Source organism: Thermobia domestica, chromosome 6 (genome assembly GCF_964235325.1).
Source record: "Thermobia domestica chromosome 6, izTheDome1.hap1.1, whole genome shotgun sequence".
Lineage (NCBI taxonomy): Eukaryota > Metazoa > Arthropoda > Insecta > Zygentoma > Lepismatidae > Thermobia > Thermobia domestica.
The window spans coordinates 24,392,728-24,406,124 of NC_137459.1; the positions used below are offsets into that span (position 1 = coordinate 24,392,728).

At 35.9% G+C, this 13,397-nt stretch overlaps 1 protein-coding gene across 12 annotated transcripts in view; it reads right to left on the minus strand.

The window, feature by feature from the left end:
- The window catches only part of dop (microtubule-associated serine/threonine (MAST) protein kinase dop), a 1,172,801-nt gene that overhangs the window by 19,869 nt on the left and 1,139,535 nt on the right, over nucleotides 1-13,397 (minus strand). For all 12 annotated transcript variants that reach the window (XM_081761418.1, XM_081761420.1, XM_081761421.1 and 9 more), the window contains 6 exons: nucleotides 12,642-12,872; nucleotides 9,073-9,245; nucleotides 6,461-6,531; nucleotides 3,782-3,887; nucleotides 1,729-1,850; nucleotides 329-556 (listed from right to left, as the gene is read on the minus strand). In XM_081761418.1, the coding sequence (XP_081617544.1) occupies nucleotides 329-556; nucleotides 1,729-1,850; nucleotides 3,782-3,887; nucleotides 6,461-6,531; nucleotides 9,073-9,245; nucleotides 12,642-12,872 (931 nt within the window). The remainder of the gene's footprint in view (nucleotides 1-328; nucleotides 557-1,728; nucleotides 1,851-3,781; nucleotides 3,888-6,460; nucleotides 6,532-9,072; nucleotides 9,246-12,641; nucleotides 12,873-13,397) is intronic.

Consider the following 13,397-nt stretch of genomic DNA (forward strand, 5'->3'; position numbering starts at 1 on the left):
TAGTGCTCAATAAGTTTTCGATGTCCTGACCTGCAAAACCAATGTGACACGATTGTGAATGTTCACTAACTAACATTTATAGTTCAAACTTGACGTCCGTTCCAATGCCGATGGCATATAATACCAGATTAACTGCTTTAAGGATATTCAAATTACTATTTAGATTTTTATACGACCCAAATGTTCGCACCAGTGATCGAATCTCGAACCATGTGCGTTATCCACTTAGCTACCAAACGTTTGATAAGTGCTAGTTATTAACCACATATTCTTATTTAAAAAAAATTCTAACTGAACCGTAACTACTAAATGTGTGAATTGAACTTACTGTCAAAATAGCTCGTATCTTCATCATGATCCAATTGTGGTACAAATTCCGCTTTTTGTCTCAAAAGCGAGTTCCAATCCAGACCCGCAAAGTATGGATGCTCTTTTACTTCTTGCGAACCTCCAGTTCCCAAGCGCTCTCGAGGGTTCTGTTGCAACAACGCTGTAATAATGTCTTTGGCTTCTGGTTGGACTGGCCAATCTTCATCATCAGGCCACTCAATGTCATCTGCGAAAATAAATTATAACAATAGCTAGTATCACATATCAACAAAAGCGCATGGTGCAAAATATCAATACAAGAAGGGTTTTCAAACGAATCTTTTACAATTCCGCAAAAAATGTTAGGAATAAGCATCAAGTCCAGCTTAGTAACGATAATTATTACTATTACGGACAAGTATAAATCCTACGGTGTATCAACATACGAGGTGTTTTCAAAAAGTATTGAACCTTTAGTTGGCAAAAATACATTTATTGATTTGGAAATCCGAAACACTAATCTCCTTCAAAGTAGTATCCTTAATAATGCACACATTTCTCCCAGCACTCTCGCCATTGTTGGAAATACTTCTAGAACGCCGAATGGTGAGCAACCGCGCCATCGTATTCCGATGATGTCTTCTCTTGACTCAAATCAGGTTCCTTTTACTGCCATTTTCAGCTGCGGAAATAACCAAAAGTCACAAGGGGCCATGTCGGGTGAGTAGGGAGTTTGACGACATATAGGAACGTTGGGTTTGATGAAAGCCTGAATCAAATTTCGCAGACACTCTCCTCGTGCCCAAATTCTCGTTCAAAATTGAATGGTTTCCGCTTGGGTATCGCCAAGCTTTGGCATATTTTGATACAATATCGGTGCTTAAGTTTTTCTGTCATTTTACAAAACCTGGAATCGTAAGACCGTTCACTACACGTCTTCACTCGTTGGCCGACTGCCAGTGACTGACGCTTTCTGCGGGCGAGAAAAAAAATCACGACTGCGCATGCGCGTTTCCTCTACATCTACACTGAAGAAAGTCTTCAGCGCTTCATTGGTTTACGCGGGAAAAAATACTTTTTGAACACACCTCGTATGACCATCATCATTAATTTTTATCAGAATTCTTAATGGAGAGACGGCCATACTTTATAAATTCAGGACTCACACAACAAAAAAGTTCCAAAATAACAAACTAAAAGCTGAGTATAGGTTAACAAAAACTTCCTTTAGTAGCTAGGAGGGTGAGTAAACTAAAAAAGAAGAACCTCTGCAGCAGACTTATTTCAATCCAGTTTTCGATTTCGAACTACATCTCTCTTTACTCACTCGTACCAAAACTGCTAGACAAAAATTAGTAACTTCAAATTTTAGAGTTCGACAATAAGACTATAGGTAGATTTAAGAGTAAATGTAATTACCATTGACAGTGTGAGCAAACAGTTCTTCAGGTGTTTCACCGAAAAATGGTACACATCCAATTAAAAATTCGTATAGAATTATACCCATTGACCACCAATCGACTGGCTTTCCATATCCCTGCCTGGAAGAAGTAAACAAACATTCAATTTAGTAGAGCATTAAAACCTGTGACATTCGTAATAGTATCTGTATCATACGAAAAGGAAATCGTTGAAAGTTACCTATGGACAATTATATTTACACAACAATGTGTAGTTTAAATATATAAATTAGTAAGTTCTTTTTAATGAATAAAACCTGACAAGTTCAACCTATCTCCTAGTAGTATATTTACTAAAAATACAGTAAATACCTATATTTAAAAATATTTAAAAATCCAAAACTCTAGAAGTGTAGATTTAATGCAATAAAAAGAGTGAAAAAGTGCGACTGAGTTGGTAATTCAATCTCGGTCTCACAGTAAGCTAACCACTACACAGCTCAGTTGCCTTTCATACCAGAGAACATTTTTTTTTAACCTTTAGGTTGCTGTTGAACTATTTATGCCACATCAAGTATACCACAAAATACCCTGTTGTGCTCGGACAACCCACAAGGGTGAAATACATGTTGCTGGTTTGGGGACGAACTTGAAGGCCAAGCAAGCTGGATACTCAGCTTTAACTCCCGTTCGAGTAGCATTTTCTAACTCACTGAATTTCATATTCCGTAGTAGATTGGAATTCGCATTTAACACAAATTCATATTTTCAGTTCCCACAATTCTCTGCAGCACAAAAGGTAGAAAATTTTACTGCTTTTACCAGTATAAGAACAGTTGAATCGCTCATTGTTTAAAAGGGGATATATGTAATCTGTTTGAAATGGAACATAACCTCTTTTAACAATAGCCGATTCAATTATGCCATAAAGAAATCAAGGTTCATTTTCGTTCATAGCAGTTTCCGAAGCAGATTTTTACACTTTACACTATTTTACGATATATCTAACAGCTCGAACTGTTACAAAATCTGAAATGTTGAAAAGGTTAGTTTGAAAATTTTCGTTTCTGAAGTTACGATTTCAACGTCAACTTGTGAACGATGTTCATTTATATATTTATTTCACGCTTCTTACTTGGCGAGAATTAATCATGGGAACATGTATTAACTTACACTGTAACAATACAGAAAATTACTACTTATGAGTATGGATTTTAATAGCTTATGCAGTAGGAATATTAGAACATATTTCATGATACAATTATTTCAGGAACAGCCAAGATTTATGGTGGACAATATCGTGCTCGTGGGTTTTCTAGAGGTTCCCCATGTTCTCCTACTTATAATTCCACCGACTATCATAATCATTCACTTTTGGTAATAATCTCCTTTAGCCTAAAGGACAGGTTAAAGAAACATAAATAGTTCAGGAATTGATTGTACAATTTTCTATACACTAAACTTGATGTGATTTCAGTTTGGATCAAAAGATCTAACAGACCCTATATTTTAGGCAAAAATTTTCTCGTAGGTGTTATCTCTGGAGAACTACACACAGTGTAGCCAAACCCAAACTATCACTTAACTCAGTATGATGTGCTTATTCCGTTAAAAAAAAAAAAAAAAAAAAAATCATTTAGGGCCCGTTCAAAAATTTTGTGGCCCCTGATCCAAAAACTAATTATTGGCCAAGATCGCAATCTTTTTGATCCATTTTGCATAGTTTTCGTAAAATTCTTGTTAAGACAAGGAAAATTGTAATCTGCTTGATCATTTCATTTGGAAATTACTAACATGACATTCTTCTGAATAATAATAATAATAACAATAATAATAATGATGATGGAATAGGGATATGCATTTTTATTCCAAACATAGCAGAGATATATTAAAAAAATCCAGTGAATACAAAAATCGCTCCAATTCATTAATTTATAAAATTTATACTGGTTATATTAGACATAGTTGTTAGTTTGTTCGCTGAGATTGTTCACAACCTCTTTATTAACTTTTCATTTACAATCTCTTAGTGATACTCATATCATGCTACAAATTAAACTATTTTTGCTTACCTTAAGATAACTTCCGGTGCAATATACTCTGGTGTTCCAAAAACCTGCTTGTCGGAGAACTGCCTAGTTTCTCGATCTATGTAGCCTTCGTATAAATTTGTAGCCACTAAAATAAAAAGGGAACAAAACAGACTTAGTTTGTGGTATCACGTTCCTTAGTCAAAATCTAACTAAATTTAAGTCAAACAAATCACATAGGCGCTTTGGTACTTCGTTCAAGAAAGAAAGGTTTGCTTTCGACCACGCACGCCTATTCCTGAAAGAAAAAAAAAAAAAACTCATCTGCCGCACCCTCGCTCTTTTTCTTTAATACTGTACTCTCTTTTACTGCTCTAACTGTATCTTTGCAGGGTTTCTATTCCGTAACGTTAACAGTAGGCATAGATGAGTCATGTACATTCTCTAAGACAGTAGTTCCAAACCTAAGGTCCGCGCTGAGTCGTTCAAGGGTAGCGAAAAATAATTAGTCGATGGTAAAGAAGACACTTAAACTTTTCATTACAGTTTAAACATTGTTTAAAAATACAATTAGGTTAAAGTTTCAATTGTGAAAAAGGAAGTTTATTGCAATTAGAATGAAAAAAGCTCATAACTAGTATATCCAAATACCAGCGCACAACCAAATTCTTCTGAGGATTCCCAATTCTTTACTGATGGAGCTGAAACGGGTTAATATCCCGTCCCCGTCGGTTGTAAATGAAATACTTCCGTGAGAATTTCATGAAAATAATCCAGTTTTAGTAAAACCATAATGTGTTTTGTGCTTTGTTTGAGACTAGAAACATACTAGGGGTTGAAATTAATGAGAAGGAGAATCGACAGCTTCAATAATGCACATCATCAGTAGTAAGTGACAGTTTTTATTTAAAAAAATTTTGATATACAGTGAAACCTCTCTAAAGCGGACAGCTGTGGGGAATCAAAAATTGTCCGCTATAGAGAGGTGTCCGCCTTAGAGAGGTTTCAATATTTTCTTACGTACATTAATAAACAAGGTAATATGCAATTAGAAAAAATGCATGAATCACGTATTTATAAATATTATCAAAATGATACTGTACCTGCATTATCTTGCGCCATCCAATTCGAGGCACAACATGGGAATAATATGTTATAGTTCTCTGCACTTTACACTTATCGCTATTTACTACGTTTTCGGTGTGTTGCTTTAATTTGTGAGTTAATTGCAGTCCAGCAATGACTTTTTTTTAAAAGACAATATGCGTACCCGTGGTCAAAAATACCAAACTTGTCTTCTGCTTGGTTAGAGATTCCAGCGGGACAGTAGAATGATGTCATTCCAAACAGTGGGCAACTGCCAATCACTTTTGTTTCTGAAGCAGGTTGAGTGGGACTGGAATGCAAGCAAAGGATATAAGGATGTTGTGAAACAGAGACCCTTCCTCTGGGTTGCTGAACAGACAGTTGAGGAGGCAAAATGTTGTCACACCCACATGTTCTTCCTTGGTGACATACGTATGAATTACTAAAAGTGTACTTTTACTGCACTTTCCAACTTGTTTCTAGAGAAAGTGTCCGTAATACGGAGGTAAATAATACCTATAAAAGACAAGAAAGACTGTCCGTGTCCGTACTAGAGAGTGTCCGCTTTAGAGAGGTTTGCCAATATGTTTTTTCCTATTACAGTGTTTGGGGATTACAAAATATGTTCGTTATGGGAGGTGTCCGCTTTATAGAGGTGTCCGTTAGTAGAGGTTTCACTGTATTAATGTAGCAAAGTACCAGTATTAACTAACAGATTGTGTATTGTTTGTCTTTTCAAATGGTAACACATACTACTTGTAAATCTAAGACGTCTCACAAATTCATACTGTGTTTGTAATTTATTTATCAACTGCAGTTAATATAAAGTACAGTAAAACCTGTCTTCAACGGACCCTTTATTAAACGGAATTGTTTCACGGTCCCATGAATTTACAAAAATCGTGTTAAATCCCCTTCATTAAACGAAAACTGTATTACGCGGAGAACGGAAATTAAAATAAGTCTTTTAACGGAAAATTTCAAAGTATCGGAGATCAGGATTTAGAAAGTTTCTAGATATCCTACGAGAGGTTAGATATATTTTTAGCAAAACAGAGAGTGATGTGCAAACCGAAGTACACACGACAGATATACATGCTTTAATTGAGAATTGTATGGGAAGTGTGAAAGAAGAAGAGGTGGAGGAAGAAGAGAAATAAGGCATTGAGTTGGAAGAAGAGTGTAGGTTAAAGATTTTGTCAAAACTTTAAAGGAATTGCAACTTTTATCTTACGTCGAAATGACACTGATATTCTTAGTATAGTATATGCTTAGTATGCTTTCTTAGGCTAAAGTCTCTGTGGAAAGTTGAGTAGACAAGCATCGGTATATACAAAAAACTCCTTGACTATTGGAAAAATTAAGTTAACGTGCGTTACAGTACTTTTTCTGCTCATTGTAAGTTTTGCTTGTATTAATTCGTAGTAGAAATAAATACTGTAAACTGACTAAAGTGCATACAACATCTTATTTTATCTCAGTATGCCCATTATATCAATACACTTTTTTTTCCATAGGTCTACCTCCGTTAACCGGAAACCTATCTTTAACGGAAATTTTTCCGAGTGCCGTTCGATTCCGCTAAAGACAGGTTTTTACTGTATTTTAAGTATTACAAATGTTTCAAGTACTCACATGACATGAGGCCCATTTTGCTTAAGCCAAAATCTGTTAGTTTTATATGACCTAGTGCTGTAATGAGAAGGCTGGAAGTAAAGAGAGAGAGAAAAAAAAATCAGTTATATTACAGAAAAGTTAAATAAACTTACCAACTAAGGGTGTATTTTCGTATTTGTAGTAAGAACAAGGCCTATTACTATGTTTTTGGAACAATTTAGACGATGCATAATACTAAAACACGTATGTTTAGTTTGAATACGATACTAATTCTATATTTGACTATAACAATTTTATTATTTATTTATTTATTTATTTATTTAACAATCACCAGATACAGCTCAGAGGCCATTTTACACTGGATATCCAACAACAACAACAACAACAATGGAAAGGATTTGGGAAGGTATCGGCCACGGCCTGTTTAGTAGGTACCATCCCGGCATTTGCCTGGTAGGACTGAGGGAAATCCTGGAAAACCTCAGTCAGGATGGTCGGCAGCGGGATTCGAACCCACGACCTCCCGAATGCGAAGTCAACGCTCTACCACTTGAGCTACTTATGATTTGTAATTGAAATATAAGACACTACACTTGTGTTTACTATGGCAAGTATGAATCACAACTGTTACCTCGTTACCGTTCATACAAGGGTTTCACAATAATTTCAAAATCTATGTGGTTCTTTAACACTTTCGGTCCTAAGCCCGAAAAGGATTCAGGGGTAACTTATTAATGTAAACAGACAAATCCCGAGTCTAACTTCGTAATATTGTATCAATTCCACCCAACTATACCAATAAATGTACTCGCCTTAAAATATAATGTTTAAAGATTTATTTGTCAAGTATTTTGCATACAGACTTTTTTTTTTACTACCTACAAGGTGATGAAAAAGTACGGTGAATGTAGTTACACAGTGCCATCTACCGATGTCGTATCCATTTCAACTAGTAAGCCCGGTAATCTAAACCTTTGGTACAGTCAGTGTCAAGTTTGAACGTGTTGTGACATGTTAGTTGGCTTCCAGAGGCAAAAGAGTGAGGACGTATTAAGAGTGTCTATCGCGCGCCAAAATTAAGTTTTTTCCTAAGTAAAAATCAGTCCCGAAATGTCAAAATCAGTTTATAGTGATGAAGACTGTTTATAAGTGGTATGAGCGATTCAAAAGCGGCAAGGAGTCGGTTGAAAACGAGCAACGATCGAGAGGTCCTTCGACGTCAAAAAAACGTGCAAAAAGTGGCACAAATGATTTGTTCAAACGAGCGAATGATCAATCAAGAGCTTTCCAAACAACTAAACATGTCGTATGAGCCCATAAAAAGCATTTTAACCACCGATTAAATGGGCAAATGGCTTCCTTCATCACGAAAACGCGCCGTTTTACACCTTGCTTTTGATCCACGAGTTTTGGGCTGAAAAAATATTCCTGTCTGTCCACATTCGCTGTGCTCTCCAGATATAGCACCATGGTGACTTCTGGCTCTTTCCAAGAATTAAAACCGTGCCTAAAGGAAAACGTTTGGACACCATTCCTGACACATTGAGAGGGACACGACAGAGCCGCTGAACGCCCTTCCCAAAGAAGCCTTCTAGAAATGCTTCCAGTCATGAATTCAACGTTGAGACAAGTGCATTGCTTGCCAAGGACAGTGCTTCGAAAAAGATTAAAACAAATACTATGTAAGCTTATTACTTTGTTTCTAATAAAATTTTCACCATATTTTTTGACCACACCTCGCAATACGAATATTTTAAAAATGCATTGAATTGACAGAAAGCTGGAATTTACTACATAAGCTCAGATGTAAGTGTTGACCTACTAAGAAAAGTTCAATTTTTTAAATTTTTTCGAGTTGCCCTTAAAACAACAGGAACCAGGAGCTATTTTTGTGCTCGATATACACAGATGGTTTGAAACAACTGATTATTTTTTGAAAGTGAACATAAAGTGCAAACTTTTACTTACAAAAAAAAAATGGCCTTAAACAACTCCCAATTTCCAAAATCACTGACTTCAAAGTATCAATGTTTACAGTTACTCCCCTACATGGGCGTCTCTGGCGGGGGGGGGGAGACGAGGGGCACGTCCCCTCCCAATATTTTGAAGTACAAAATATTCAATATTTTATTCTAATTTAATTTATTTACTAACGACAGAATAACATATAAATAATAGTCTAATTATTATATTTATTTGGAATGTATTATTCAGGCTGTGAAATTTTTAGCCGATTATAACAGAGTTCTTTATATACATTAGGGAGTCTGTGAAGGTAAGGAGAAAGGTAACAAATGTTGTCGAAGATAATAAACAGGTTGGGCTAGATGGTACCATCTAAATTACTTTCTTTGATGTCCCCCCCCCCCCAAATTTTACATGCCAGAGACGCCAGTTCTTCCCTATCTCTGGAAAATCTGTCATCTCTCACTATAAATCTCATAAGTAGTCTCGTGGTATTTAAGAACAATAAGGAACATATCATAAATGTTTAGAACTTTAATGTGGTATGAAAAACAAATGAAAACTGTTATAGATACTTTTTTCTACATTATTTTCAAAAGAAATTCTATGAAAAGACGAACACTTTCTGTGTCATAAATATATTAAAGAAAAGTAAGAATTCTTACTTGTCCGGTTTTAAGTCCCTGTGGACTATCCCATAACTATGCAGATACTCGACAGCCAGAACAGTTTCGGCAAAATAAAAACGCGCCATGTCAGGTGGGAAAGGGCCCATGTTTTTCAATAGATTGGCGCAATCTCCTCCTTCCACGTACTCCATTACCAAGCACAGGTGTTTCTGAAAGGCAGGAAAATATATGACAAAGAATGTAGAAAATAATAAATTACCTCTAATTACTGAACATTTTCTAAGGTAAAAGTATCTTCTGTCTAGTTCTTGTACAGTCCGCAGCAAAAAGCCTGCAACATGAGCATGTAAGTTTATTGTGAAACGACGAAGTCTTTTGCTCCAAAAATAAGTGTGCAAGGGAGAACGCCGAGGTTTCTCTGGCGCGATTCGTGCCACTTACATGTTATGTTGATACTCTGCGCTGTTAGGCGTAGTTTCACAATAAACTTACATGGTCATGTTGCAGGTTTTTTTGCTGCGGACTGTACCTATTACAAGTAAGTACTCTGTTAATTTAAAAAGTTATCTCTTGCAGAAACGATAGCATGGCAGGCGGCAACCCCTGCAGGGCAATATCCTATCTTCCCGTAGACTCATGCAACCTATAAGTAGAAGTCAATTTTAGAAAACACTCAGTTAATTTCATAAAACATTACTTTAGATTGAAGAAGAATTGCATTTTTCCTGGTGACGTGATTTTAGTAAGTGTTCTCGGGCCATCAGCCAGGTCAATGTATTGACATCCGACGTTTTGAATACAGACATTGTATTCATCTTCAGAGATTGTAATAAAGACAAAGTGATGAGAAAGTTAAGAGTGAGAATTATCTCTCTACTACCATATTGCCTTTCATCGGCCGCACCTCCGGCAAATTCAGCAGAACACTTCCTCGACATGGTATAAGAGTTATTTATAAACCTCCCGCCAACATCAGATCATTACTCAAATCAGTGAAAGACGACCTTCACCTGCGCACTCCTGGTATATACCGTATACAATGTAATTGTGGCAGAGCATACATAGGACAGACTGGACATACAACAGAACAACGGTGCAAAAAACACAACAGCTACATAAGACTTCAGCAACCCGAAAAGTCAGGACTAGCAGAGCATAGCCTAGAGTTTGGACACAGAACTAATTTTACAAATACCACCATAGCAGGCAAGTGCAGTAATTTTTGAAAGAGAACAATAATGGAAGTCATAGCTACCTCACGGGAAAGGAACAGTCTCAATAGAGACAACGGGTTTCAACTCAGCACTATTTGGTCGGCCCTTTTCAGGAACAAAAAACAAACATTTAACAAAACCATTTCTTGTAGCCACAACAGACAATCAGGAGCCAGCATCCCTCAGCCAATGACAAGCCTTCATTCACAGCTCTGCCCCTAAATAGTCATCATATATACATGCCCATATCTCTAGTCTCTTCATTATAATCCCTGAGAATGAATGCAATGTCTGCATTCAAAATGCCACATGTCAATACATTCACCTGGTTGTCAGCCCGAGAAGACTTATTATTATATTAGATTGTTACACTGCTAAACTGCTTCACTACGCTTGTAAATTTTAATGAATGCTTTAAAACCAATAAAAAAATACCAAAAAATTGAAAGTAAGCTACATACCATATACAAAATGCTACAAAATAAACTGAGAATTCTTATTTAACTAGTAAATCTTGTCTTATAACCCAGAAATTTGGATTCGTGGTTTCTAACATCATAATTGTCGGGCATTCAAATTTCTCCAATATACTGTAAAGAAAGGACCTGCAAACAAAATATTGTTTATTCAATAGACTTTTTTAAGGATCAAATGGTTCACTTAGTATATGCTGCTTTAGTTACGCTTTTTATTTTATTTTATTTTACAATTTAAAATATTGGAAAACGCAGTGAAGGCCTTTAAAATAACCCTTTTACATTTATATTTTTTGAATTATTTCTTTTCGATCCTTCTTTCATTAAAAGTCGCTATTAAACAATATTAATAATGACTCCACCCACATTAAAGGAACGAATTATATGCTTGAGCTATAAATTAGGAATTACACAAGTGTGCTGAGATTACGAATTATTATCAATGTTGAAATTAAAAACTAGCTGAAATACCCATTCTTCACATGGGGGGCTTTATTTGGAAGTCAGTGCCTGTGGGAGTATCACCATTCATCTCAGCGACTCCGAGAACTATGGATTTGACACTAATATCGGTCATTTTGGATTATTTTTACATGTCTCGGTTATCTCTCCCCCCCCCCCCCCAAAGGTAAACTCCGACCCGCATACAATGGTAGCTGAATTTGGAAGTCATCGCTAATGGAAGTGTCACCATTGATCTCAGCGACCTCGAAAACTATAAATTTGACACTAATGTCGGTCATTTTCTACTACTTTTACATGTCCCGGTAAACGCCCCCCTCCCATCCCCTTGAGATCCTCTGGTTCGAAATTTGAAAAACACGCTTCGTCTTGGTTTGGGGCCTGGACCCAAATTTGGTAACTCTCGATCCACTCGTCTGGTCCCAAGGCCGCACACAGAGAGAGACACAAAGAAACTCTTTATTTTATTTATGTTAGATTATAATTGAAGAAGCCGTTAGAAACAGTTTATTGGAACACACTTGACTATGGATTTTACACTTACACCGGCGTTTGAAAATCAATGTCCACTTCCGCACCACACACTATCACTGAAATTTGAAAAGGAAAAAATATACCTGCTTCATTCAAAATAGTCGACGCAGCGATATATCTCTACCAGCGAGTTACAATCAGTGGTGTGCATCTACGCATAAAAATCGGGTAGTCTACGTTTGCACGCAATGTAAACAATGTAGACTATGTAGCCTATGTAAACATGTGATCAATCTGATACAACAATTTCAAGAGTAGAGTAGATCTTGAGTTTAATGTCTCTTCCAGCAGCGAGGCTATATGAAACGGGACCTACTGATTAACATGGAATCCGACCGACATGGGCTCCTGCCGGAAATCGAACCCGGGTCTCTCACGCCAAAGACGAGTACGCTAACCGCTTTGCCACGAAAGAGCTCACGACAACTTCAAGTTTTCCCACAATATAAGAAATCCTAATAGTTGGAACAGAGAAAAAACATCGCTTTTACATTCTCAGTGTACTTGTTTAATCTGTGAGATTATATTTTCACTATTTTCTGGTAAGTAATTCATATTTTTATAGTTCTATCAATTATTAAACATCAGCTTTTAGCAATTTAAGTATGACAACAATAAAACAGATATATTGTGCAAAAATATTAAATTATAGGCATATATATTCAACTTGGGTGTCAGATAACAGCATAATTAATGTATTGATCAGCTTCTACTTATCCGCATGTTGAAAGAAATTATCATCAATCTCCACAAAAATGTACTCCTCATCCACAGATTAATTATATGATATCTGAAGGGTTCATGAATGTGAAAGTGTTTGGGTTTTATTACTGAAAAAAAAAAAAAAAAAAAAAAAAATTAGAATTTGAATTGTTTTGAAGGTATTGGTGTCTTTAAAATGCCCCCGTAAAGTTCTCACCTTGGTTTCAAAGCTGCAGTACATGCTCACTACGAAAGGGTTGTCAGTAAAACTCATGATGTCTCGTTCTGCGAACACTTGCTCCACCTGGTTCCTAAGCATTAAATTATTTTTATTTATCTTTTTCATAGCGAAACGTTGACGGGTATCCTTATGGCGTACGAGGTATACCGCACCATACGCCCCGTTTGAGATCAGTTTAACTATCTCGAAGTCCTCTTCTGACGGCACCTACAAAAATAACAATTAGTATTAATAAACCAGTATTAATAAATTATTAATAACCAGTATTAATAAATAATAATAATTATTGTTATTTTTATACAATTGATATTCATACCATTATCTTTATACCATATAATAATGCTGCTTACGTCTTCTTGTAACATGTCATTGGCATAAAACTGTTGGCAGGTCATTAATGAAAATGGAAAAAAGTAATGGTCCCAATGGAGAACCTTGAGGAACTCCGTTACTGACAGTAGATGAATTAATCACATTTCCAATGTTAAATTGATATGCTTTACCAGTCAAATAACTTTTAGAAAAAAGGTAAAGGGTGATACGCCTACGTTTGACAGTTTCTTTAACAGTAAATTATGATCAACTGAACCAATAATAATAATAATAATAATAATAATAATAATAATAATAATAATAATAAGGAAAATTGATATTTTATGTTATTAAATTGTGTATGTAAAAAGTATGTCGGTAACTTTGGTTATAACTCCTCTTTACTAGATATAATTCATG